This window comes from Moschus berezovskii, chromosome 24, assembly GCF_049115385.1.
Source record: "Moschus berezovskii isolate FMDL1 chromosome 24, NW_MosBer_1.0, whole genome shotgun sequence".
NCBI lineage: Eukaryota > Metazoa > Chordata > Mammalia > Artiodactyla > Moschidae > Moschus > Moschus berezovskii.
The window spans coordinates 46,744,076-46,771,179 of NC_142483.1; the positions used below are offsets into that span (position 1 = coordinate 46,744,076).

Genomic DNA, 27,104 nt, shown 5'->3' on the forward strand with positions numbered 1-27,104 from the left:
GTGTTGCTCGGCACCAGCGAATAAGCGGGGGCAGGGGGGATGTTGTGGTTCAAGACTCGCGCATGCGCAGGGTCGTCTACCTGTGCCTGGGCTGCCTGTGACCCGGGCCAGGTCTGCCGGGAGGGCTGATTGCAGAGGAGGCGGAGGGTGGCGCGGCGGGAGGGCGCCGACTCCCGGAGGCCGTTGTCGGGGCGAGGTGAGGGCTGGCGGGCTGAGGCGGGCGCTGCGGTCCGTTAGCCGAGAGCAGGCGGGGTCGGGTGTGGCTCAGGGCGGGCCTGGAAGTGGAGCCCCCCCACCCCGGCCCGTCCGGCCCTCTGGCCCGGTTTAGCTCTCCAGGGCTTCTTGGGGCTTCCCGAAGTCTCGGCTCCCCTTTCTGCCGCCAGCTGCTCTCCTGACTCCGGGACGAACCAAGGTGCTAGCCTGTGGGAACCCTCAGTTGCCAGATGCCGGTGGAGCGCTGCCCACAGTGGGAGGAGACGGGGTGTGTCCGAATAATAGGATATTTGTTTTCTTAATTATCCACGAACCTCACGTCAGAGTATTTTAATAACAAACAAACTTCCCTTAGCGTGCCGACCTTGTAAGACTTGGTTTACCAGATACTGGGTTTAGTAGACCAGCTTTTGTGAACATCAGGTGTCGGAGGTGATGAGCGTAAGTGCCCGTTATACGATTATATCTAGATTCCAGTGCCGGAAGGATTAAGCACTCCGGTGCTTAATTAGGTTTGTAGACATCAAAGCCACAAAAGAATATTCCCAGTGGTGAAAAGTAATTGGTGAAATTTGTGATATGGTCAGAAAAGAAATAAAATTCAGACGGTAGATAAGGTCAATTTTCATTAAATTTACAAAGAAAGAAATTGATTTTGATAGAGGTAATTTTAGTAAAATGAAAATGTAAATAAATAATCGAATACTTTGTTATTGCTAAATAGAATTAAATTGACATAATGGTTTGCCCTGGAAAACACATTTTAGGCAATGTTGTTGTAGCTTTAAGAGTTTGTGTTTACAACACAGAGAACATTTTGCGGTCCCAAAGCTTTTTATCCTTAGAAAGAGCCTCAGAGATCAAAGGCATCCAAAGATGACTGCTGATCAGAGAGGAAAAGTGACTTATCCAAAGGAATACAGTGAGTGAGAAGCAGTTTTAACTAGTGTAACCCTAGGTCTTGGCTCCTTTTATTAACAGATCTCTGATTCGTTCTAAGTATGAATGCTTCAGGGGAAGGAACTGTTTTAGCAAGATAGAGTTGCTGTAATCCCAAAGATTGGATTTAGAGATACAGAGTGTACTGGAAAGATCACAGGCTTTCCAGTATTTCTGAGTTAGGAAGTTTGGGATGGAATGCTAGCTCTACCACTTGAGCTTTAGAACTACCATTTCCCCATCTGTCCAGTATAGATTATGCCCGCCTCATAGATAGTTAAAAGCATTAAACATCATCAGTGTAAAAATTCATAGCATAGTGCCTGGCATATAATATTGTGTGTGTGTGTATGTGCGCTCAGCCATGTCCAACTCTTTGCAACTCCATGGACTATGGCCCGCCAGGCTCCCTGTCCATGGGATTGCTCAGGTAAGAATACTGGAGTAGGTTGCTATTTTCTTCTCCCAGGGATCTTCCCGACCCAGGGATCGAACAGCAGATGTCTCCTGTGTTTCCTGCGTTGGCAGGTGGATTCTTTACCACTGAACCACCTGGGAAACCTGGCATATAATATTAGTTGGTATCAAATTCCATCCCCTACTCTTCTTAGCTGCTAAGGAATGGCAGACTTGATCTGTACCCTCCTCCCTACCTCATTCCCAAGTAATGCAGAACCAAAGCACTTCTTGAACTACAAATGAGGTGTGCCCAGTTCTCAAGTCCTGTGGCTGAAGGTGAATTCAGTAAGGGAAACGGCTTCCCTGGTGGCTCAGAGGTTAAAGCGTCTGCCTCCAATGCGGGAGGCCCGGGTTCGATCCCTGAGTTGGGAAGATCCCCTGGAGAAGGAAACGGTAACCCACTCCAGTATTCTTGCCTGGAGAATCCCATGGACAGAGAAGCCTGGTAGGCTACAGTCCACGGGGTCGCAAAGAGTCAGACACGACTGAGTGATGGAACTTAATTTTCTCTATTTTGTCCTATGTAGTGTGGTTTTGGGGAGAAGGCAATGGCAAGCCACTCCAGTACTCTTGCCTAGAAAATCCAATGGACGGAGGAGCCTGGTAGGCTGCAGTTCATGGGGTCGCTACAAGTCAGATGACTGAGTGACTTCACTTTCACTTTTCACTTTCACATTGGAGAAGGAAATGGCAACCCACTCCAGTGTTCTTGCCTGGAGAATCCCAGGGACGGGGAAGCCTGGTGGGCTGCCATCTATGGGGTCACACAGAGTTGGACACGACTGAAGTGACTTAGCAGCAGCAGCAGCAGTGTGGTTTTGAGATGTGAGAAATGCCTTATGGTGAACGCTTGTGTTTGGATATATGTGTGCCAAGTCAAACTTGTTTTGCTTATTTAAATTTCTCTTTGGTAAGGCCTGGTTGTTTAGTGCTGTTTGTCTTTCCCCCTTTCCCTCTTTGGAAAGAGGAGGAGAAGTGTATGTGGTAGAGGTTTGGAAGAGGGTTAAGGATACAGAGATGAAAAGAAACCAGTGGAAACCAGGCTGCCCTCCAGCTAAGCATAGCCTTTTGCCAGTAGAATAGGGACAATTGATGACATGATCAGTTTATAAATAGATGCTGAGAAAAGGATTTAGGGAATGGCAGAGGCAGATTAAAATATAATTTTTGTAAAATCTAATATTAACTAGGGTGCTACATTTGATTACTACTTAAGTTTCTTTTAAAATTTTTTGCTTATGTAAACCTCTTTCTCTTTTCCAAGTGGAGATTTATTGTAGGAAAACTTTTTTATTAGTTTAAAAACTTAGTTTTTAGATAAGCTTTATTAGTTTAAAAGTTATATTGAGAGCTTCCTAATATGTGCCAGGCATGGTGCTAGGTTATAGGGTCCCCTGGCCTGTAGAAGGAGCTAGTCAGACAGATTTGTATGTCTGTGTGAGCACTCTTCAGCTGCCTTTGTCCTTGTATAACTTTTTCTGTAACTGAGGCATGATTTTCCAGATTCATGCCACTGCTTTCCTTTTATAAACTGAATTCTGGTTTTCTGCGAGCAGCTTTTATTTTAATGAATTCAGAAATTATAGTACCTTCCAGTTTGGAAATGTTATTTAGTTGCAGAGCTGCTCCCTATAAAACATGCCCTTCAATATTCATGCATAAATCATCAGAATTACAGTTAATTAGCATAAAAGAATATTGTTTTACTAGTAGAGATATTTTAAAATGACATTTAAACATAAAAAACAAGTATGAGCTGAATTTAAGTAAGGGATATAAAAACTTTAAGTTAATACTTTTTTCCATTTTTATGTTAAAGTAATTATACTGACTGAGTCAGTGGACATGAACTTGGGAGACAGTGAGGGACAGGGAGGCCTGGCTACAGTCCGTGGGTCACAAGGAGTCGGACACGACTGTGCAACTGAGCAACAACAGCAGTTATACTGACAGGAATTTGCAGAGATAGTACAGAGTATGATTAATAGATTGTATGATAACCTCATGTTTAGTTTAAAACGAAAAAACTGCCAAACTTATATTCCAGAGTGACCATACTATGTTAAAGTCCTCTCAGCAGTGTGTGAGAGATCCTGTGCCTGTGCATGTTTACCAGCATTTGATATTGTCCCTTAAAAATTTTTTATCTGTTCTAATCAGTATGTAATATTATCTCATTGTGATCTTAAGTTGCATTTCCCTTAATAGCTCGAGACGCTAGACATCTTTCCACATTCTTTTTTGTCATCTCTATCTCCTCTTTGGTAAAATGTCTGTTCATGTGCTTTGTCCGTTTTCTAACTGGATCTTCTGTTTTATCACTGTTGACTTTTGAGAGTGCTTTAAAAATTCTAAATATCTAGAGTCCTTTAGGAGGTATGCGGTTTAAAAATATTTTCCCCATTCTCTCGCTTTCCTTTTCGTCCTCTTCACATGGATTTGGGCAGTGCCAAAGTTTTAAACTTTGGCAAAATCCAATTTATTGGAGTTTCTTTTATGGACTGTGCTGTTGGTCTCACACATGAGAACCCTTCCTCAAGTCCTGAGCATTGTCTCTTGGTTTTCTTCTACTTTTATACTTTAACTTTTCACATTTAAATTTATGATCTGTTTTGATCTCCTTTTTATGTAAGGTGTGAGACTAGGTCAAGATTCCCTTTTTTTCTTTTCCTTCCATCTGTTTGCACCTCCCTTTCTCCCTCTTTCTTTCCCTATAGATATTCATTGCTCCAGCACCGTTTGCTGAAAAGTCTGTCCTCCTTCCATTTAATTGCTTTTGTACCATTGCCAAAATCATTTGACTGTTCTTGCATAGGTCTAATTTGTGGGTTCTGTATTCCGTTTCACTGATCCATGTGTCTGCGCCTCTGCTAATCTGTGTGTCTGTCCCTCTGCTAACAACACACAGTCTTGATTACTGTAGCTACAACAAGTCTCGAAATCGGATAGTGAGGTATGGTCCCCTTTATTCTTTTTCAAAATTGTTTTATCTGTTTTAGCTTCCTTGCCTTTCCATGTAAATTTTAGAATATTCTTATTTATACCTATAAACTATCTTGCTGATATTTTTACAGCAATTATATTGAACCTGTATATCACTTTGCGGGGAGATCTTTACTATGTTGAGTCTTCTAGTTCATAACATGGTATATCTCCTAACTTACTTAGGACTTCTTTGATTTCTTTCAGCAGTATTTTGTAGTTTGCAGCATACAAGTCCCATACATGTTTTGTTAGACTCTGATCCTTCTCAGAGTCTTTTCCAGTGAGTCCACTCTTCACATGAGGTGGCCAAAGTATTGGAGTTTCAGCTTTAGCATCAGTCCTTCCAATGAACACCCAGGATCGATCTCCTTTAGAATGGACTGGTTGGATCTCCTTGCAATCCAAGGGACTCTGAAGAGTCTTCTCCAGGGGAAGCCTTTCCGTTCCGTTCCGTCGCTCAGTCCTGTCCGACTCTGTGTGACCCCGTGGACTGTAGCCTACCTGGCTTCTCCGTCCATGGGATTTTCCAGGCAAGAATACTGGAGTGGGTTGCCATTTCCTTCTCCAGGGGATCTTCCCGACCCAGGGATTGAACCTGGGTCTTCCGCATTGGAGGCAGACGCATTAACCTCTGAGCCACCAGGGAAGCCCTTTAGCCTTCTCTTATTTTTATACTACTGCAGTTTCTTGATGTTTAAACTGGGATTACTTATCCATTCATCCATTACAGATATGGTCTTTATTCTTAGAACTTACCCTCAGGTAGTAGAAATGGTAAGTCAGTAACATAGGAAAAAAAGAGGTAGTTTCTCTGGGAATTTAGAGAGAGGTAAAAGTACTTCTCGGAGAAGGCATTGGCAACCCACTCCAGTACTCTTGCCTGGAGAATCCCATGGACGGAGGAGCCTGGTGGGCTACAGTCCATGGGGTCTCTAAGAATCAGACACGACTAAGCAACTTCACTTTCACTTTCACACATTGGAGAAGGACATGGCAACCCACTCCAGTGTTCTTGCCTGGAGAATCCCAGGGACAGAGGAGCCTGTTGGGCTGGCGTCTATGGGGTCACCCAGAGTCGGACACGACTGACGCGACTTGGCAGCAGCAGGAGCAGCAAAAGTACTTCTAGGAGGGTGTATTGGAGACAGTCCTTGGTGTGGATTTGGATGTGGGGAGATCTGAGGAGCGTGAATTCAGGTGAAGAATGCACGGAGGCGCAGAGGTGAAAAGAGGAGCGTGTATCTGGGGCTCCTGTTTCCTACTGCTCGTGGGAATTGAGGTGCCAAATTACATCCCTAGTGTTCTTTGGAAGAAAAGCGCACCAGTGCACACACCTGCTAATATCCTATCCAGGTAGAGAACCTGACAACAGGGTCTGTGAAACGGGCTGTGTGGATACATGGAAAGATGCATTAAAGCTGAGAGAGCCGCCTCCCTAATCCGTGGTTGCAGGGCTGCCGCATGCAGGTGTGAGGTTACGCCCTGCACGAGCACACACAGACACTGCAGATGGGGGCTGAAACCCCCGCCAGGCTCTGCCTGTGGAACTGGTCCAGGGCTGTTTCCACCCTGAGAAGCACCTTGTTCCAGTCTGCCACAGGCACCGCGAGGCCTCCAAATCTGCTTCCTAGTGCTTCTTAATGGTGCTCACATATCATGGCTAAATATTTAGTGTCTTACCATAATATCCTTTGCTAAATGACTTCCTTTAGCCATCTGGAGGAACTCAGCCATCATTCTGAAGATTGGCTCAGTGTCAGACATGCAGAAATTCAGGAAGACACGCTATCCTTTCTGTTTTCTTTTCGCCCTCTGCCTTTCTTGCCGCCAGCTTTAGGTTAAATGCTCAGAATCCCTCCACTTCAGGTGAGGATATGGCAAGTGAACCACTCAGCACTTCCCTCCACGGAGGACCTGAAATGAGCAGCTCCCCGGACCCCACCCCTGCTGCATCAGTGGCAGGCTCTTCCTGTCCCTTTGGGGCCACCTTGCGGCCTGTGTCCTGTTCCTCACTGTCACTGCCGTGGCTCCCTTTTGGCCTGCTTCCTCACATCTCCGTTCCCTCATCCCAGTTGGTTTAACTCTGGAAAGGGAGACATTCATTAGAGAAAAGGAAAAGGAGGATTTCAAGTGGAGATGAGCCAGGAAGGCTAATGGAGGGAGGACAGTGGGGAGTGATCTAGCAACAGAGGGCAGGAAATTATAATAAAAGCCACGTTCGCATTTGCGGTAGAGGTGAGGGCGAGACAACCCAGAATGGACATTTCAAGGGCAGGGTGTGGGCAGTTCATCGCCGGGCCCTCAGTAACAAGGTGACCTTCCTTCCTCAGGTGTCCTCATGACTTCTCTTGCGGACCATGTCCTTGATCCTTTTTGCCTGCGTGGTAAGGGTGAGGGATGGGCTGCCCCTCTCAGCCTCCACTGATTTCTACCACAGCCAAGACTTCCTGGAATGCAGGAGACGCCTCAAGACTTTAGCCTTGCGACTGGCCCAGTATCCAGGTCGGGGTTCCGCAGAAGGATGTGACTTCAGCATCCAGTAAGCAAGCCTGTTCCCTGTTCCAGAATATCAGCCCAATTTGGGTCACTGAACCATGTGCAGAGGTGGCATTATGCTAATCACACCATATGAAAAGGAGGTCTCACGTCAGACAGTGGTTCGAGGTCATGTGTATCTACAGTAAAATCAAAGGCGCTCGAGCTTTGCTGCCTGCCCCCCACCTCACTGTGAGCAGAGAGGCCTTGAACGCCAGGAACACCGGGTCGCTCAGCCTTCATGGTTTTAGTTTGGTAGTTTTTTCTGCATTAGGGTGCAGGCGTGGAGAAAAGGCACGTCGGGAGGAAATACTGGATTAAAATGTCAGGACAGGAGAAGGACGAGAGTGAGGATGCCAAGAAAATAAGGCTTGACTTGGAGTTCTAGCCCTCAGTTTTTGCTTTTTAAATTTTTTTTCACCTTTAAAACAAATTTTAAAGTAAAAAAAAAAATTTATGTGACAGGAGCAGGGGAGTGAAAAATGAGCATCAGTAGGTCCGTCTTCTCAAGGAACTCCAAGTCAAATGAGAGGACACTGAACATAATACAGTGAGGCCAGTGCTCCAGTGGAAGCAGGAATCAGGTGGCTACAGTAATCATGGTCATAAGAACTAATATTGTTTTCTATGGTCTAGGCCCTATTCTAAGTGCTGTAGGTGGCTTATGAGGTAGATAATGGTATTAGACCTGTTTTACAGGGAAGGAAACTGAGGTTAAACAGCTTTTTAACCTAAGGCGGTAGAGCCAGGATTTGAGTGCAGGCAACTAGGAGCCAGGTTCTACTCCTTGTGTGTCATTTCTTATTTTAGGGCTTAGAGATGAAAGATGTCCTGTGGAGGGATTGGAGGCAAGGCAGGTTTTGAAATCTCAAAATGGCCTGTTACAGATTTTACATCTCTCTTTTCCAGAATTTAGGTCTTCACTTCCCAAGTCCTTTTTCTTCCCCTTATTAGTAAGTTTTTGATTCACCCGATAAGGTGGGATCCATTAGAGTAGTCCAGTCTCAGAATCAGGAATACAAAAGGGAAAGTCTAGGCCTGCCTCCAGACTAGGTGGTGCTGTCAGGCAAGAAGAGCTGTGGCCTGAAGAGGGACCCAGATGGCAGGCATGTGAAGCCATCACCCTGTTGGCCGGGCTCAGGGTGCTCAGGAGCCAACACTAAGCTGCATCTGCCCATATCTGTAGCTCCCTTCTCTGGGTGCCTGGAACCCCCTTCCTTGGGGGTCCTGTCCTCATTAGGCTGGAATAATCTCACATGCTATGCCCATTTTGTGCTGTACCTCAAAGAGGAAACCTTTTTTCAGTTTAAAAAAAAAAAAAGCAAAAACCTGTGACTTCAAATGAAATTCTGGGCAATTCAGTCATTATTTGAAAAGTAGAATATACAGTGTTTACTCGTTTGTCTTTTAAATATTCACCATTATTTTCACAGAGGAAACTGAAACATTTTTTCTTACAGGTGAGCAGTCCCATAGCTTGTTTAATGATCAATAAATTAAAGTGATCCCTGAAGGAGGGCACTGTAGCCCACTCCAGCATTCTTGCCTGGAGAATCCATGGACAGAGAAGCCTGACAGTCTAGAGTCCAAGGGGTCGCAAAGAGTCGGACATGACTGCGCGACTTAGCATGGATACAGGCAAGTTAGAGTAATCACACCTTGTCAGTGGCAAATGCTGCTATACATTTTTGAGGAAGTGTAGGAAAGGCACAGTCCTGGGCAGATCCACCTGAAGAGACAATATGTATGCAGCAGACAGCCCCAGGACTGTTCAAGGCCCAGCAAATCCAGAGTGGAGGCAAGGTAATGGCCGGGTGCAGGATGTGAATATGTGGATCCGTTCCCTGGTGATGGAGTCCCTTTCATTCCAGCTTCTCTTCTTCGAGGGACGTGGCCTGCATGGCTATCTGCTCCCTCCGGTGTCCAGCAGCCATGGCCTTCTGCTTCCTGGAGACACTGTGGTGGGAATTCACAGCTTCCTATGACCCTACCTGCGTCGGCCTCGCCTCCAGGCCATATGCCTTTCTCGAATTTGGTTTGTAACCCACTTTCTTATTTGTTCTCTCTTGCAGCATTGTATGTGTAGAATTTCCAGTTTGAGTTTGGCTTTGACCATCAGGGAAAACCACTGGAGGTTCAGGAACATGTCACTGAAAAATAGCCTCATGCCATGAAATTTCACAGCAGTGAAAGGGGCCTGCAAACTTGGAGCCAGGTCCAACGCTCTGGCTTTTTACCTCTCCAGAGCCTGGAGCGGGGTGGAAGAGGATGAACCCTGTACCTGATTCTGGAGCAGGGAGTCAGCAAACTGCGGGCCAAGAGTCTGTCTTTGTAAATAAAGTAGAACATGGCCACACTTGCTCTGTTACTAACAGGTTGTCTGTGGCTGCTTTTGCCTTTCCCTGGCAGAGGTGAGCTATTGTGACAGACCATCTGGGGCCTGTAAGCTTAAAATGTTGTCTGTCGGGCACTCAGAGAGCACTGTGCCAACCCCTGCTCTAGAGCAGTGCTGCTCAAGGGTGGTTCGTGGACCTGTGCTTCCAGTGTGAGGCACATACAGGGAGTGACAATAAAAGGTTAGAAATTCTTAACGGTACTTGGACATTCCTGTGACATTTTCAATTGTATTTTATCCAAGTATCTGTCTGCAACCATTTGGAAATAAGGGAACATTGGTCCTCCATGCAGAAGTTTGAGAACCACAGCTCTGGAAGACAAGACTTCTTTTCTACGCAAGAGAGGCCCTGTGGAGGCCCAAGGGCCTGGGACACAGCGGTTACGATAGCATATGCCCTGTTTCTGTCAGGTGTGATTCAGGTCATTTTTGAGGGGGAAAAGAGTGTAGATGGGAGTTGGGGAGTTCTCCAGTCTCAATGTAACCTGCCATGGTCCCTGTGATGCTCTTGAACGAGGGGCTGACAGCATTTGGTCCTCAGGGTCAGGTGCAGGGCTGGCACCTGGAAATGTGGCCACTTAGGCTTTCTGGCAGCTACTGCTCACACCCCCTCATGTAGTCTGTGGCCAGTCCATCAGTAATAGGGCCAGCACTGTCTTTTGGTGTCACCCAAAGGTGCTGGGAAACTCCCTGGTACTCCAGCCTGCACCTGGTAGGCCTGTGACATAGATCACAAGTTCCTCTTGAGTCTCCCTGTGAGGACTGCCACTCTCAGCCCCACTTCTTCTGTGTCGCCAAGTAGACCATAGCTGCAGCATCCCTTGGCTGTTATTTGATTGGCAGCTGGTAGACCTATGTTCTCCTCTCCCCCCTCACCTCTGCATGCATCTTCCTTTGAAAGTGGTGGGCTTTGTCTCACAGGAGCCCCTTCCTGGCATCACGTTTGCTCATTATTGAGTGAGAGTCAGATGAAAGTAAAAGTACATGGATATGGGAGCTTCCCAGGTGGCACAGTGGCAGCGAATCCACCTGCCAGTGCAGGAGATGCAGGAGACCTCGGTTCAATCCCTGAGTTGAGAAGATCCCCTGCAGGCAACACACTCCAGTATTCGTGCCTGGAAAATTCCATGGACAGAGGCCTGGCGGGCTATAGTCCATGGGGTCACAAACAGTCAGACATGACTGAGCACATGCACACACACACACACCATGGATATTAGAATTATACATGAATTTGTTTTGTTGATATATTTGAAACTTCACCTCAAGTACTTATTAAAAGTTGGTGATGGATTAATACTAAATGTAAATAAAATAATTATACCTTTCATATAATCCTGGTTTGCACAACATATTCACATTCATTTGTAGTTTTTTTTCACACGCTTTTCCTTGAGATAATCAGGTCAAGAATGACTGTCCCCATTTTGCAATCTTAGAAATCCTTTGTGAGTGGCCCAGGTTTGTACTCTGAGTTGTGCCTGAGCTAAGACTCAAGCCTGTCCTCTGATTCCCTTGCCACTGAGGTCCTGATGGACAGACTGTCACATTTTAATTATTCTCCTTTGAGAGATTGATGAGACCAGTCCTGATATCTACAAGTCATTTAACCCTCATGTGTAGTTGACACTCTTCAGAGTCTGGCTAACTTGTTAGCTTGCCTAGAAATGCAAATTTCATTGTGTACCCGTTGTCTTATAACATCCATTGAGATGACATTCAGTTTGGACTGCTCTCTTTTCACAGACAATGTCATTCAGAAAGTGAAGTGGCATTTTAACTATGTAAGTTCCACCCAGATGGACAGCAGCTTAGGAAAAATTCAGGAGGAACTCGAGTTCCAGCCACCAGTGGTTCTCACCCTGGAAGACACAGAGGTGGCTAACGGAGTTATGAACGGACACACACTGATGCACCTGGAGCCAGGTGGGTGGCCTGCTGTTCTCTGGTATTGATGAAAATGAGGTGAGAGTGTGTATTTCAAATGGACATTGATTGTTCGACTAGGAAGGTGTTTGGGTGGGGGGCGGTATATAAAGTGTGTGGGGGAAAAGCATGGGCTGATCTTGTTTCCAGGTGGCTTTTATTTAAAACAAACAAACAAACTTGACTGTTGTGACAAGTAAGCTAATCTGAAGGGAGGCAACTCTTCTGATGAAATTTAGAAGAATGACTTGGCAGGTTGTTTTCTTAAGCAAGGTGAACCCTGCACATATAAATGGTGTCGTTGGATCACACAAAAAGTAAGAGAATTCCAGAAAAAACATCTGCTTTATTGACTATGCTAAAGCCTTTGACTGTGTGGATCACAGCAACCGTGGAAAATTCTGAAAAAGATGGGAACACCAGACCACCTTACCTGCCTCCTGAGAAATCTGTATGCAAGTCAAGAAGCAACAGTTAGAACCTGACATGGAACAACAGACTGGTTCAAAATTGGGAAAGAAGTACATCAAGGCTGTATATTGTCACCCTGCTTATCTAACTTATATGCAGAGTATATCATATACAATGCAGGACTGGATGAAGCATGAGCCAGAATCAAGATTTCAGGGAAATATCAATAACCTCAGATATGCAGATGGTACCATCCTTAAAGCAGAAAGCAAAGAACTAAGGAGCCTCTTGATGAAAGTGAAAGAGGAGAGTGAAAAACCTGGCTTAAAACTCAACATTCATAAAATGAAGATCATGGCATCTGGTCCCATCACTTCATGGCAAATAGATGGGGAAACAGTGACAGACTTTATTTGCTTGGGCTCCAAAATCACTGCAGATGGTGACTGCAGCCATGAAATTAAAAGATGCATGCTCCTTGGAAGAAAAGCTATGACCAACCTAGACAGCATATTAAAAAGCAGAGACATTAATTTATTGGCAAAGGTCTGTTATAGTCAAAGCTATGGTTTTTCCAGTGGCCATGCATGGATGTGAGAGACCATACATATGATGTGAGAGGACCATAACGAAAGCCGAGTGCCAGAGAATTGATGCTTTTGAACTGTGGTGTTGGAGAAGACTCTTGAGAGTCCCTTGGACTGCAAGGAGATCAAGCCAGTCCATCCTAAAGGAAATCAATCCTGAATATTCATTAGAAGGACTGGTGCTGAAGCTGAAACTCCAATACTTTGACCACCTGATGTGAAGACCTGACTCACTGGAAAAGACCCTGATGCTGGGAAAGATTGAAGGCAGGAGGAGAAGGGGACGACAGAGGATGAGGTGGTTGGATGGCATCACTGACTCAATGGACATGAGTCAGTGGACATGAGCAAGCTCCGGGAGTTGGTGATGGACAGGGAGGCCTGATGTGCTGCAGTCCATGGGGTCGCAAAGTGTCAGACCTGACTGAACAACTGAACTGAAGGAGATTTTCATTCTCTTTTGCTGGAAGTCACTTGTTGAATAGTACAGATGTGTACATTCTCTCTCTCTCCTTTTTTCCTTTGACAGTGAATCCTTCTCTCATCACTTAGTGAAACATTGCAAATCTCCAGCAAGAAACCCCCACTCCTTGATGGAGGGAGTGGAGGGCCGTGGGGATGAGAGTGGGCAGGGGTCAGGGCCAGGCCTGCTCGACCTCTCGCTCATGGGTTCTCTGTGGGACCCAGAGACATCTCTCTATCCCTTTGGGTTTCTGAGTTCCTGTCTGAGGAATGAAGTGTTGATGAACATATTCACAGTGCCCGGGCATCTGTGACTTAGTCTGCCACTAACAACATGAAGCGTTCAATACCCAGCACAAAGCAAAGCATGCTTTTTTGTATTCTTTGTTTACAGTTATAGCCAATTAAACCAACTTTTAGTTAAAGTGGATATTTGCATTCTAAGAACTCTGTAATAGTATAATCCTTCCCCAGAAGACAGAACCATCTATACTATAACAGTCTAATTACTTTGTTAACAGCCATGAAATTAAAAGACGCTTACTCCTTGGAAGGAAAGTTATGACCAACCTAGATAGCATATTAAAAAGCAGAGACATTACTTTGCCAACAAAGGTCCGTCTAGTCAAGGCTATGGTTTTTCCCGTGGTCATGTATGGATGTGAGAGTTGGACTGTGAAGAAAGCTGATCGCCGAAGAATTGATGCTTTTGAACTGTGGTGTTTGAGAAGACTCTTGAGAGTCCCTTGGACTGCAAGGAGATCCAACCAGTCCATTCTAAAGGAGATCAGTCCTGGGTGTTCATTGGAAGGACTGATACTAAAGCTGAAACTGCAGTACTTTGGCCACCTCATGAGACGAGTTGACTCACTGGAAAAGACTCTGATGCTGGGAAAGGTTGGGGGCAGGAGGAGAAGGGGACGACAGAGAATGAGATGGCTGGATGGCATCACCAACTCTGTGGACATGAGTTTGAGTGACCTCTGGGAGTTGGTGATGGACAGGGAGGCCTGGCGTGCTGTGATTCATGGGGTCGCGGAGAGTCGGACACGACTGAGCGACTGAACTGAACAGTTTTATGCTAAACTTATTGCTTGAATTTTCAAAGTGGTGTATTTAAAATGTTTCACATTTTTTGGCTTAACTTTGGTTTTTGATTTGAACTGTTTCAACCAGTTGAATTCCTGGATTGACTCTTATGCCATTCAGTAAGTTGATATAATTTACATGGGGATTAGACTTAACATTCATGGAAGGATCAGACCCCAAGCTCCTCCTTTGCTGTACCTGAAGACAGGGTCACTTTGTGATGTATGTTTTGATTTTTAACCACGTAGACAAGAGGAGCAAACACAGAAGGTGACAACTTGTCTATCTTTCTAGGACGTTTTACTGTGGTTTGACTCCCCCCTATTGTCCCAAGTCTAGAGTCTTAACAGGTAGCTCTGTTCTGAGAGGAACTTTGATAGTGTAAACTAACACACTAACAGTAGGCATCAGTTGGGCTGTGGGGGTGTGTGTGTGTGTGTGTGTATATGCATATGCGGGAAATGTGAGGACAAAAAAAGGATGATTTAAAAGGAGTACAGCAAGGACTTCCCTGGTGATCCAGTGGCTAAGACTCCACAGTTCCAGTGCTGGGGATGGGGGTTCACCCCTAGTCGGAGAACTAGGATCCCACATCCCGAGTGGCACAGCGAAAAAATAAATTAATAAAAGGAGCACAGCAAGAGAATGGGTGGGGCCCTGCTTAATTGTGTGAACCAGAATCAGTTTCAGCAGTTATCTTTAAAGAGGGAATGATCATTTTGTCTTGTTTAGAGTTCTGGAAGTAGCTTGTAGCTGAAATAATACATGTTTCCCTCCTCTTCCCAATAACTTTGGAATTTAAAAAATCACCTTTGCTATGAATTGCTCCAGAAGCACACATGGCATTGAATATTGTCCCTGTCAGGAAAAGAATGAAACATTTTACATGCTGATGGTTGAGTGTGTAATAGAAAAGCTTTAGGGTTTGACATCCAATTTACAACTAAAGCCATAAATTGTTTTAAATCGGGATTTCTCAACCTAAGCCCTACTGACAGTTTGTACTGGAAATTCTTTGTTATGGAGGCTGTCTCATGCACTGTAGCAACCTCTTCCCAAGGAGGACAACCCAAAATGTCCCTAGACATTGATTGAAGAGCCGTATCATCTCTGGCTGAGAACCGCTGGTTTAAATAGAAAGGAAATGAAGCACTTAAGAAAATCTGTGCTTGCTTAGAGAAGGGCCTCTCTCTTGAAGAAATTCACCTTGGATTCCCAGATCCTTTCTGTCCTTCCTCCCTTGCCTTTTCTCACTCTAACTACAGCTGCTTTTTAAATTAATATGTTTGCAATTGTGTGTTTAACTTTTTCAATAGCAGAGGTCTAGTTAATGTTTTTACTGTTTTTTCATATAGAAATTATTTTCACTAAACACTTCCTTTTTTCCTTGTGAAGCTCCTAATTTCCGAATGGAACCAGTGACAGCCCTGGGCGTCCTCTCCCTTATTCTCAACATCATGTGCGCTGCCCTGAATCTCATTCGCGGAATTCACCTCGCAGAGCATTCTTTACAGGTAACCTTTTCCACACAGTTTAAATCAAAGGACACACGGTGGAAGAAACAGATATGGGTGCATATTGTTTATAAGGTTATTATTCACTACGTTTTAAAAATTGAAGTAAAATTCTTACTTCCTGTTTTATTCTTCATAGTGAGTTGAGCAAATAAGAAACGTGCTCTTTTGTATTTGTTTTCCTGAGAAGCCAAAGGGGCTGCTGGAAAACTGGTGAGAAATGTACAACTTGCTACAGGGACAGCAGGCCATCCCATGGCCGTGGGGACACCGAGAGTCACTGCAGGAGCTGGATTGTTCATCCAAGGCAAAGTTTGACTCTCAGACTTTAAGATTCAGGCGCTTTTTCTCTTGGTAGAGTTGTCTTGTAATCTGATTTATATCATTCAGATAGATACCAGCCTCCCCGTGTCTTTGTCAAAAGAACTGTATCACTATGAAGTTGATTTGCCAGCCTGCTCATCTCAAAGCAGCTTTCTATTCTAATGCTTTTTACTTATTATTTTAAAATTTTGAAGTATTTCAGGCACTTAAAAACAAGCATGGAACCATTATGAACATGAACAGATAGATGTTAACTTTAAAGACAGAGTTTGGGATAAGTAGATGCAAACTATCACATTTAGAATGGATAAATAAGATCCTACTGTATAGCACAGGGAACTGTATCCAATCTCCTGAGATAATGCTGTATAGCAGAAATTAACACAACACTGTAAATCAAATATCCTTCAATTTAAAAAAAAGCCAGTCATGATGCTCACACCCAAGCACGTGGTAGCTAAAATCTGAAGTTCAGCTGAGGTTGAATCTCAGGGGCCTTACAGAGACCAAGGTGTTTGGGGAATGGCAGCATCCTGGGCCCTGAGTGGTGGCTGGCTGTTTCCACATGCCATCTTTGGCCAACATGTGCTATGGTTCCCACTCTTATTGTTTATGATGACTAATAAGCAGATACCAAATGTCTGTATGCACTAGAAAAGGGGTTCGTTGCTCAAGACATAGTCCCTGCCTCAGGGCACATAGCAGAGTATGGTGACATCACTAAGGAGGTGGCAGTGCCTGAGGTGGGAAGAAATGGGGAAAGTTAGTACTGACAGATGAGTTGGACTTTGAGAGGTTGGTAGGGCTGGGGGTGGGGACATTCCAGGTTGCAGGCTCAGCACACATGCATGGGAACTGTATGTGCTTGGTGTGTCCAGGCCATTCAGAAGGATTTTACGTCACCCCCTGGTCTGATACGTGAACAGGGGCTGGCTTCTCACCCAGGCGGGGATTTTGTACTATCAGTTATACCAGACCCAATGCAGAGTAATACCCTTCAGGTCATAGTGTTTCATTCCCTCTAAATATTCCTTTTCTTGTGTTCCTCATATTTGTCTTAGGTTGCACATGAAGAAATTGGAAATATTCTGGCTTTTCTTATTCCTTTTGTAGCCTGCATTTTCCAGGTGGGTGAAATGTTGATGTTTTAGTGAGTGGGTTAAACCCATTAACTTATTCTGCTCTTATTTTGGAACCATCAGTGAGTTTCCAGATCCTGCTTTTGTTCCACCAAGACATTGGTTCACATCTTGGACAGTCCCAGCCCTTAGCAGAACAACTTTCCACCCATCCTGTCCAGTCCTCTCCTTGTACAGAGAAGAGACTTGTGGGCCCAGAAAGGGAAAGTCGTTTGCCCTAGGTCTCAGGGCCTTTGACAGTGCAGGACAGAAACTAGAAACTGGAACTGGGCTCCCAAGAAGTGAGGGATGAGATTGCAGTGGGGATTGGGTTGGGCCTGACCAGTGTGAGACAGAGCCCTGCCTTGTGCTTGTTGCTGGGCATCCAAGTACAGAAATGTCCTTCTGCAGAACTGATGCCCATGTATATGTGTTTTTTTTCAGACACAGGACTGGGAAAAAATTTGTTGTTTCTAATAGAAATACCATCTGAGTCAAATCTGTCCTTAGGAAATGAAACAAAAATTATAATTCTGACTAGAGCGTTTTGATTATTAGTTATTTTCAGATAAGCTGTGTACTTAAGGACTTTAAGGACTGGAGTAGGAAGGAGCTTTTGAATCCCTTATGAAAAGGTAGTAGTGAAAGTGTTAGTTGCTTAGTCATGTCTGACTCTTTGTGACCCCATGGATTGTAGCCCACCAGGCTCCTCTGTCCATGGGATTCTCCAAGCAAGGATACTGGAGTGGGTAGCCATTCCCTTCTACAGGGGATCTTCTCAACCCAGGTCTCGAACCCGGGTCTTCTGCATTGCAGGCAGATTCTTTCCCATCTGAGCCACCAGCCAAGACTTGAATCCCCTTTAAGCAGAGTTAATTCTAACCAAAACACCTGACTCTCTTTCCCCACCCTCAACAAAGTCTAGGATTTTAGTACCTTTTCTGCATATTTAAGCCTCTTCTTCTTTTAATTAAAAGTTCTTTTCTCAGGGCACTTCCTCTCTCTTCTGCGTACATCCTAGATGGCCTATTTTTAAGAATTATCTGATTGTGCAAAAAGAAATTTTCTTCTTTTTGCAGCTTGAGGCAGTTGTAAAATAACTTAATGTAGCTTTTTGCAACTGTGTATTCTATAGTATTTTTTTCATTTGGTGAAATTTTAACTATTAATGTTTATGGCATTGTGCTTTGTACCATTTATTAAATAAAAATTTTAAAAAAATTAAAAAAATAAAAGTTAATCTTAAGGGAATTAAAAATATAAAATTTAAAAAAAAAAAGAAATTTTCAACCTAAGATTGAAAATACACTCATTCTTTGGAAAATCAACTCTCCAAGATCATAGGTATTGCTGAGAATGGTTTCCTGGACCTTGTATTTCAGGGCTGCAGGGATCTTACAGTTCCACCTTCATCCCCTCACCTGTGGTCTTACTTGATTAACTCTTTCGATGGGGAACTCTCCCTCCCACTTCACTGTGAGCTTTCATCAGATTTCCCTGTGTTTTCAGAATGTGCCTTTTTTTTTAAACATTGAAACAAAAAATGATTTCCACTTTTTGCAGAACAAGAAAGTCCTCTTTCTGTGTGATAGCCCTACAGGAAGCATCATTCTGGGAGACCTTTCCCTGAGTCAGAGATGCTTCTGAAGATGTAATAGGGAGGCTGTCTGGGGAACAGTGGTCCCCTATGTAGTTGTAACTCAGGAAAAACTAAAATAGTCAAAGCACGGCTTCTCTCAACAACTTTGTCACCTGTTATGACTTCCCCGAAGGAAAAGTTCCTTTGGAGGCCAGTTGCTCTTGTTAGGCTATCCCCACCTGGCTGTCTGCCCCAGACCCACATCTCTTCTTTCTGTACAGCACAGCCTGGACATGTCTGTCTGTATTTCTTAAATTCTTTCAAGAAGGCTGTATTCTCATTCCTCCTGTGACCTTCTATTTCACTTTTCTTATCTCTTCCAAATCCCCACTTTGATCCACTGATTGACAACAACTGATCCAGTGAGTCCAAGCTCCACTGTAACAGATTTCAGTTTACTAAGCCAACGTATATGAAACGACACTGCAGGGCGGGTACTGTTAATGGACCTGGCGTCTGACCTCAGCCATCCTGTTATCTCTGACAGGCCTCCCTCTTCTGCTGTCATTTCAGTGTTATCTGTACCTGTTCTATAGTCCAGGCAGGACTGCGAAGGTGGTGCTGATGCTGCTCTTCATTTGCCTGGGCAACGTGTACCTGCATGGGCTGAGGAACCTCTGGCAAATCCTCTTCCACATAGGAGTGGCTTTCCTGTCTTCGCATCAGATACTGACGAGGCAGCTTCAGGACAAGCAGTCTGACTGTGGAGTGTGAGGGTGAGGCCGTGGGATGGACGGATCCTTTGATTTTCCTCTGAGGGTCATCAGCGTTTCCCCTTTTACTTCTTGACTTCACCTCAAGTTTCCATCCTCGAAGTTCCTTTCAACCAAAGCAGACTTATCCTGAGAACCCAAGATTTTTTCCACCGGTGCAGTGGGAAACATGAAGTTGCTGGACACCCGGTCCCAGTTTTGTGTGAGAGTTACTGCAGACTCTCCAGTTCAGCACTTTGGACAGCAGAATCTGGGAGCCCAGTCAGAAAGCACATTACTGGAAGACCGACATGGAATGATTTTGGTCTTTTACATTGAGTGATGCAGTAAACCACTAGATTCAGTATCGGTAGTTTTAAGTAATTGGCGGTTGTCTCCAAGGAACCACTTAAACATCTGTATCAGCTGTTCAGTCTAAATGTGACTTTGGTGAGTTTTTTTTTTTTTCAAGAGGGTCAGCACAGGGTGAATTAACTTAAAAGGTGGTTTATAGGTATAACATAGATAAATTTTGTTTACATTTTTGATAACTTAGGTCTGATATGATACCTTTAGAATATTTAAATATATTTTGGATATAAATTGAACTTCACTTAGGGTTAAGAACAAACTGAAGCTGAGATAATGGTTGAGAAAACTGAATTTATTTAATTTATATATAATCTTTCGTGGTAGTGGGACTGTAGGGATACAGAAGTGCTTTGTATTTATTTGCAGGGTATATCTGAATATTTTTAAAACTGAGTAACCAGCGCTACTAAATCATAAGCTTATAAGCATGAGCGGAAATGAGAATATCAGGACTCCTTGCAGTTGGCCACAAATTAGAGTAGGTAGGTCGCACATTCACATGGTGGTACTTTGCAGTTACAGGTGGGAGAGGCTGCTGTCATCAACTTTGTATGTGACAGCCAAGTGGCAGGCATTTTAATCATGTCATTTAATACTTGACCCTGAGTACTTGTTCTCAGAAGACCTCACAAATTAATTACTCCTCTACACCTTTCGTAATCATCTTAATTAGATTCAGTTCAGTTCAGTTGCTCAGTCGTGTCCGACTCTTTGTGAACCCATGGACTGCAGCATACCAGGCTTCCCTGTCTATCACCAACTCCCTCATTTTGTGTGAACAGAGGTTATGTGTATGTTAACTTTTTTTTAGAGCTTTATAGCTTATAAAACTTTATAATTAACCCTGTGCTCAGTTCCTGGGTTGGGAAGATCCCCTGGAGAAGGAAATGGCAACCCACTCTAGTATTCTCGCCTGGAGAATCGCCATGGCCAGAGGAGCCTGGTGGGCTACAGTCCATGGGGTCGCAAAAGGTCGGACATGACTGAGTGACTGAGCACACACTCAGGTGCTCTGAAAAGTTACTTTTCTTTCTCTCATTGTCAAAATATTGACTGATCATAGTTTTCCAAAATTTAGATCTGAATATGATCCCTGAGACCTCTAGAAACTTCAGCCTGGGTTGTCCAGTACTGCTCAGGAAGCCATTTGGGAAGTTTGGCCTTTGGATTGTTCTTTGTAGAAGTCTTGGAATATGAATAGCTCCACCATGTTGCATAGAATACTCTGGGTTGAATTGTGTGATATTGATAAATTACAGATTCCTATTTTGGTAGTTTTTAAGAGTTGAAAACTATCACAAGAGTTAAGGAGCAGGTAAGGAAAGCAAGGATGTCATTTTAGGGAATTCAGTTGACCTTGGTCATTTCATTACTGGTGGTGTATTGTTACTGAGCTACCTTAGTGTCACTTAAAAGAAAAGTTCATGTGACTAGGAACTGTAGTGGGAAAATGTTGCCATGGTAACTTTATTTTCTTATAATAGAATTTCCTATTTTTAATCAAAGTATTTGGACGTGAAAGTTACATTGGCAGCATCCTCAGATATTAAACCTCAGAGTCATCTCCACAATGATTTCTCAATCTGCATAATTTTCTGCGGGGGCTTCCCTGGTGGCTCAGATGGTAAGAGAATCTGCCTGCAATGCAGGGGATGCGGGTTAGATCCCTGGTTTGGGAAGATCCCCTGGAGAAGGGAATGGTAACTCACCCCAGTATTCTTGCCTGGAGAATCCCATGATAGAGGAGCCTAGAGGGCTATAGCCCATGGGGTCGCGAAGAGTCAGACACAACTGGAAGACTAACACTTTAATTTTCGCATCCCTAGCAGATAAATTTTCAGGCTTTCTGGGACATAACTTTGAAGAGATGGTGAAATGGAATGGGAAGCTAAGGAGGAGAGATAATCTTTTCGTATTAGCAGCACACACAAAACTTTAAAAGTTGATTAGAACAGCTTACCAATATATTGTTTTCATCTTGAAAACAATTGGTGTTGCCATGTAGGCCGGTACCCAGATGCCCTGGCGGTCTGTGATCCACATTCAGCAAGTAGTGAAGGACAGTCCTTGCAGGGGAGAACTTCCTGGCCTAATGGAGCCATGATCCACAAGCTGGTCGAATGTGGTCTGAATCTGTCAACACCTACATGGGGTTTGAGATTTACTTTTGCAAACCAAAGGGAAAAGACGCAGTTGACAAACAGTACAGAGTAATGCCTACATAAACATTATGTAACTGAAATCCAGCTAAGAGCAGCCTCAGTTCAACTGGAGGAAGAGGCCGATGATAGGAAAGGTGTTCTGGAGATTTTGTCCAAGGGAAATCGCAGGCTCAGCGTTGAATTGGGTCAGGCATCGAGTTTTTTAGCCCTGTGTCATCCTTGATGCCAGAACGTTGACCCCACATCGCCCTCACTCCGCCATGGGGCTTTGTTTCAGCTGCTCTGGCACCTTTGTTTTCAGTCGTTAACTGAGCTCACCGGGCTACTAATGTTGGAAAACCCTTAAAAGTGCCTTCTGGCATCAGATGTGGCAGGATCTTGAGCATCACTGTGTGCAGTGTCCCATCTGCTGTGTCTGGGCGGGGATGTGGCTCAGTGCTCTCCAGCAGGGGCCGAGCCCAAGGCTCCCCATCCACAGGTGTGCTAGTGAGGGAACCACATAGGCTCTGCTTTTCATTCCCCAGGCCAGCTGGACTGTGACAGGGCCGCGCTTGGGTTTCCTGTCCTGGGCAGGGACATCGGAGGTATATTTAGATGGGATTTCCTAGGTACTAGAGGCCTCACTGCCCGCAGTGGGAGGATGACCATAGGCTCCCGGGTTTGCTTCTGCAGCTGGCACCCCTTTTATCTGTGAGTCAGTTTTAAAGTTCTTCTAAAGGTAAGAAAAAGGATATTGGAAGGAAATGAGAACATTTAACATCCTTCCTATTACCCCCACCTTGAGTTCCCTGTTCTTTTCCTAGGTGCCCCCATTCAGGTCTCCCCTGCCTCTTTCCACTTCTGCCGCTTACATTCCAGTCCTAGAGACAGAGGCTGAAATTAGAGGCTCTGGAGGGAGGGGGAAGCCACCTTTCACTGTAATCGATAGGGTGGGTCCAGGAGCTTCAGAGAGGGAGCAGATGACACTGAGGCCCAGCCCTCTCCCCATGCACCCCAGGCCCACAGCAAGGCTGGCTGTTTGGGGTGCAGGAAGCAGAGGACAGGCGAAGAGTGGAGCTGGGGCCTGGCTGGTTGCTGGAAGACAGCAGCTGTCCCTTTGACATATGGGGGTTGCATGCTATACCTTCAACCAGGGCTGCTGTTCACTGTTCTTTGATGGAATCAGCCACTCGTCACACCAGGATGGGAAACCCTCAGAGAACAGCACAGTGCAAGTGAGGCCTGGCCAGGAGGGAGGGTTTATGGAGGCCAGATGAGCACACAGGCACCTGCCCTGAAGTTGCTCACATTCCAAGCGTTTCTGCACAGAATCCCAGTCAAGTACAGGGAAACCTTACCTGTGCACCCTGAGCGTGGAAGAATAATACAGGTGGAAGAAGGGAGAGTAGATGTGCCCTGGAGAGGTCACGTGGGATGGAGCGCCCTGTCAGCCGGCCCAGGCCTGGAGGTCAGCACGGCTCTTCCACTTGGTCCCGCCCCACAGTGGGTGAGTTGTGGCCCATGGGCTGGGGTCCTCTGGGAAATGGTGGTAATATCAGCCTGCTCCCCAGCGAGCTGTTGGCCGGGGAAAAGCAGTCATGGAGGGGATGCTGGATGAATCCAATATTCATGTTCAGGAGGAGAAGGCTTTGCATTTGGTTCACTCAACATGCAGAGGTTCTGCATGCTTCAGGCAGCGCAGCTCAGCACAGCCATGTCTTCCGACCTTTACAAAAAAACATCTCATGCTTTCACTGCAGAAAGGTAGTGGTCTCTCTTCCTCCCCCTGGACCTGCCTCCTGCCCTCCAGGCACAGCACCTCTAGTACCAGTGATGTTTGGTCCTCCAGGATCCAGGGAGGCCAGGTCTGCTGGTTAGACCAAATCTCATGGCCTCTTTCTGACCCAGGTGAGGAGAGCTCTGGTTCTGCCATCTGGGAGCAGTAATGTCACATTTGTATTGCTGGGGAAACATGATTGGTAGAGCACCTGTGAAAAAAGACTTGTCAGTAAAATCTGGGAATGGAAGGATGTAGGAACATCTGCCCGTATGTACTGACAGCAAGGCTGTTGCCCGCAAGCACCTTTATGTAGTGTAAAATGATCAAATCCATTCTGTTCCTTTACCCTGTGCTGGGTACATATGACCTTCTTTAACCCTTACATTTAAGCGATTCTGGGTTGTTCTACAAGTATTATCCAATGAGTCATTCATACGACGTGGCCCCCAGGATTCCATTTTGTTTAATGGAATTTTCTACTAAGGGCATTAAAGATTGGGGCTTGTTTAGCCAGGGAAAACCATTTATTTCACATATTAATTTTGAATGCTTGCTACCCTTGTTATACGAGCTTCTTACTATTTTCATGTAATAATGAAGATCTATTTTGAGTAAATGATGAGTGCATTTTAACAAACTTTCACACAGTCATAAAGTCTAAACTTGTGTTGATATAGGTAAAGAATGTTGTATAACCATTTATATACTGTGTATATATATATATAAAATAAACGAGGTGGCTCCGGAAGTGGGAAGAGAATAAATCCAAGGTGCTCATTAACTTGTGTGTTTGTGTGAAAAGTTCTGAGTTGTAGATCTGTTTTCCTAGAGTGGGTGATGTGGGCCTGGCATAATGGAGGGGGTTGCGTTGAGAGAAATGAAATTCAAGTCCTCTTGTCCAGTGAGGTCTAGACAGGTGCACAGGCTCAAATAGTCTTCAGCAGTAATCCCTAGAGTCTGGAATGCAATCATGGGTCCAGGAAGAACCTTGGGAAAACCAAAATAGCATTTGTGGCCCTGCCCTGGGGGCTGGGAGGGCTGCCTTCTGTGCAGCCTCTGCTTCTGCCTGGCTGTGTGCCCCCAGCCAGTTACCTTCCCTGCTCTGGGCTCTGAGCTCCTGTCATATCGTTTTTTTCTTTTTTCATTTCCCAGGACCAGCCCTGTCAGGAGACGGCCACCAGAGGGCACACCACCAGGTTCCCAGCCTAGGGACTGGTGCTGTTTTGCAGGGTGATGCCTTCAGCAGCTGATAAAATTCCCAAAAAGAAAACAAATGCACCCACCTTTCCTGACCATGCTTTAACCATGTGTTGGGGAACACATGCTCCAAGTTTCTCATCACCATCAGTCCTGAGCGAAGATTTTCAAAGGAGGACAAAGACTTGCAAAATAAGTATCTGGATTTGGGAGTTCTGGGATTTGGGAGTTGACAGAACCTTTGGGTACCATCAGGTGCAACCCTATTGCTGCTCAGATGCAGGAGTTGAGGCCTGTCCTAGGTAGCCGGTGACAGTGTCGCCCAGAGCTCTATCCTCTGGGCTAAGAACAAGGCGCACTTGGAATAAAAAGTGCCACAGAGAATAAAAAGGGATCTTGGCCCATAAACGGCGCCCTTTCTGTGCCAGGAGGGCTGTGTGCTAGTTTAGGTGGATGAACTGCCTTCCTTTTTCTGGGACTCTTAACACTGACTCTGTGGACATGGGTTTGGGTGGACTCCGGGAGTTGGTGATGGACAGGGAGGCCTGGCATGCTACGGTTCATGGGGTCGCAAAGAGTTGGACACGACTGAGCAACTGAACTGAACTGAACTAAACTGAACCTCTGTGGGGCCAGGTAGCAGGGCCACTGCCTGACAGCTGTGTCGCATCCTTGGGCAGGGCCAGCTGAGGAGTGAGGCTCAGGAAGGGGCCCACCTGAGTGCTCCTGGCTCTGCTGAAGCAGCTTTAAGACATCCCAGGTTCACTGAAGAACACCAGGGAGTGTTGTATTTGACCTGGGATGAAAGAGTGCTCCTTAAACAAAATGCATGACAAGCACAACCCTCAAGGTGAAATGATCAATGAATCTGATGACATACAAATGACGATTTCATGCACAGAGTTTAAAGAATGAGAGAAGATACTTACAATGTCTGAAATCAGCAAGGGATTAATATACAAGCAAGTCCTGAAATCATGAAGAAAGATAAGGGACTTGAACAGAAAAATGAGCCATTTGCCTAAGAGAAAACCCGGAAAGCTAATAAACATATGAAGATGTTTAAAATCATTAGAAATGCAGAGAAATACCTATTTAAACAATTGCCTATGAGTTTGGCAAAACTTAGAAAGCTGGGTGGCACCAAGTATTGAGGCAAGTTGAGGGGATATGGGACTCCATGTGTGGCCCATCTGAAGAGCTGTGCTACTGTTACGGGCTGGAATGTGATTTCGTCAAATTCATATATCAAAGTCCTAACCTCCAGTGCCTCAAAATGTGGCTGTATTTGGTGATAGGGTCTTTTTAAAAATATGGATCATTTAAAAAAATCTTTATTTGTTACAATATTCCCTCTGTTTTTTGTTTTGTTTTGGTCGGGGGGGAATCTTAGCTCCCTCACCAGCGATTGAACTCACACCCCCTACGTTGGAAAGGGAAGCCTTACCTACTGGACCACCAGGGAAGTGATATGGTCTTTACAAAGGTAATTAAGGTTAAAAAAAAAAAAGATCATATGAAGAGGGCTCAAATCCTTAAAAGTAGAGATTGGGACACAGATATGTACAGAGGGGAGACCTCTGGAGAGCACAGGGAGGAGGTGCTCTTCTGCAAGCCAAGAAGGAACCAGCCCTACGGATCACCTTGATCTCCAACTACTGGCCTTCACAAGTGTGAAAAAATAAATTTCTGTTCTTTGAACCACCCAGCCTGTGGCACTTTGTTTTGGCAGTCCTAGAGAACTGATAGAGCTGCCTACCCAAATTTAGTGTACCTCCACCTTATGCTGTAGAAATTCTAGTTCTGGGTCCCTGGGAAATTCTTACACGGATCCTTAAGGGGACACGTATGAAGAGAAATGTTTACTGAAGCATTACTTTCGTTGGCAGAAAGCAACCGGTATGTCTACCGTGACGGATAAATCATGCAGGCTTACTTTGGGGCAGTGGGCGGGAGGCAGAAAAGCCAGATTTAGATGGAGCCGCATGGATACATCTTCAGAATGTAGCACAGAGTAAAAAAAATGACATTTATACAAATTAGAAACATATGTGCACAAAACGATGACATATTTCCTAAGAATATACTCCCAAAGATACATGTCAAATTCATCTGAATTGTTGCCTATAAGGAGTCAGAAGTTTGGAAGTTAGGTAAATACAGAAGACCTAAGAGACACGGGTTCGATCCCTGGGTTGGGAAAATCCCTTGGAGGAGGGCACGGCAACCTGCTCCAGTATTCTTGCCTGGAGAATGTCCATGGACAGAGAAGCCTGTCCCCTGACAGGAGGACTATAGAGGGCTGTAGTCCCTGGGGTCGCAAAAA

At 44.9% G+C, this 27,104-nt stretch overlaps 1 protein-coding gene across 7 annotated transcripts; it reads left to right on the forward strand.

Moving 5' to 3' along the window:
• Positions 1 to 71: 71 nt before the first annotated feature.
• SEC22C (SEC22 homolog C, vesicle trafficking protein) lies at positions 72 to 27,051 on the forward strand. Of its 7 annotated transcripts, none has more exons than XR_016036265.1 (8): positions 72 to 196; positions 6,927 to 7,135; positions 9,003 to 9,166; positions 11,273 to 11,452; positions 15,397 to 15,515; positions 16,901 to 16,966; positions 19,110 to 19,738; positions 24,734 to 27,048. XR_016036265.1 is itself a non-coding variant. In XM_088831998.1 (8 exons), exons 2-7 carry the CDS (start codon positions 6,954 to 6,956, stop codon positions 19,308 to 19,310), a joined length of 912 nt encoding a protein of 303 aa, XP_088688124.1. In that variant the 5' UTR covers positions 72 to 196; positions 6,927 to 6,953; the 3' UTR covers positions 19,311 to 19,312; positions 24,734 to 27,050. The 7 variants fall into 7 exon arrangements, 5 of the variants coding, with proteins under 5 accessions (XP_088688124.1, XP_088688125.1, XP_055270507.2 ...); XR_016036266.1 differs by lacking the exon at positions 24,734 to 27,048 and adding an exon at positions 21,145 to 24,719; XM_088831998.1 differs by having other exon boundaries at positions 19,110 to 19,312; positions 24,734 to 27,050.
• Positions 27,052 to 27,104: the final 53 nt, after the last annotated feature.

Excerpts from the sequence above, each read along its gene's own strand:
- SEC22C (XM_088831998.1), top strand. The coding sequence starts at position 6,954 with ATGTCCTTGATCCTTTTTGCCTGCGTGGTAAGGGTGAGGGATGGGCTG. Across the intron at positions 9,167-11,272 it reads ATATGCCTTTCTCGAATTTG|ACAATGTCATTCAGAAAGTG; the intron begins GTTTGTAACCCA and ends CTCTTTTCACAG. Across the intron at positions 11,453-15,396 it reads ACTGATGCACCTGGAGCCAG|CTCCTAATTTCCGAATGGAA; the intron begins GTGGGTGGCCTG and ends TTCCTTGTGAAG.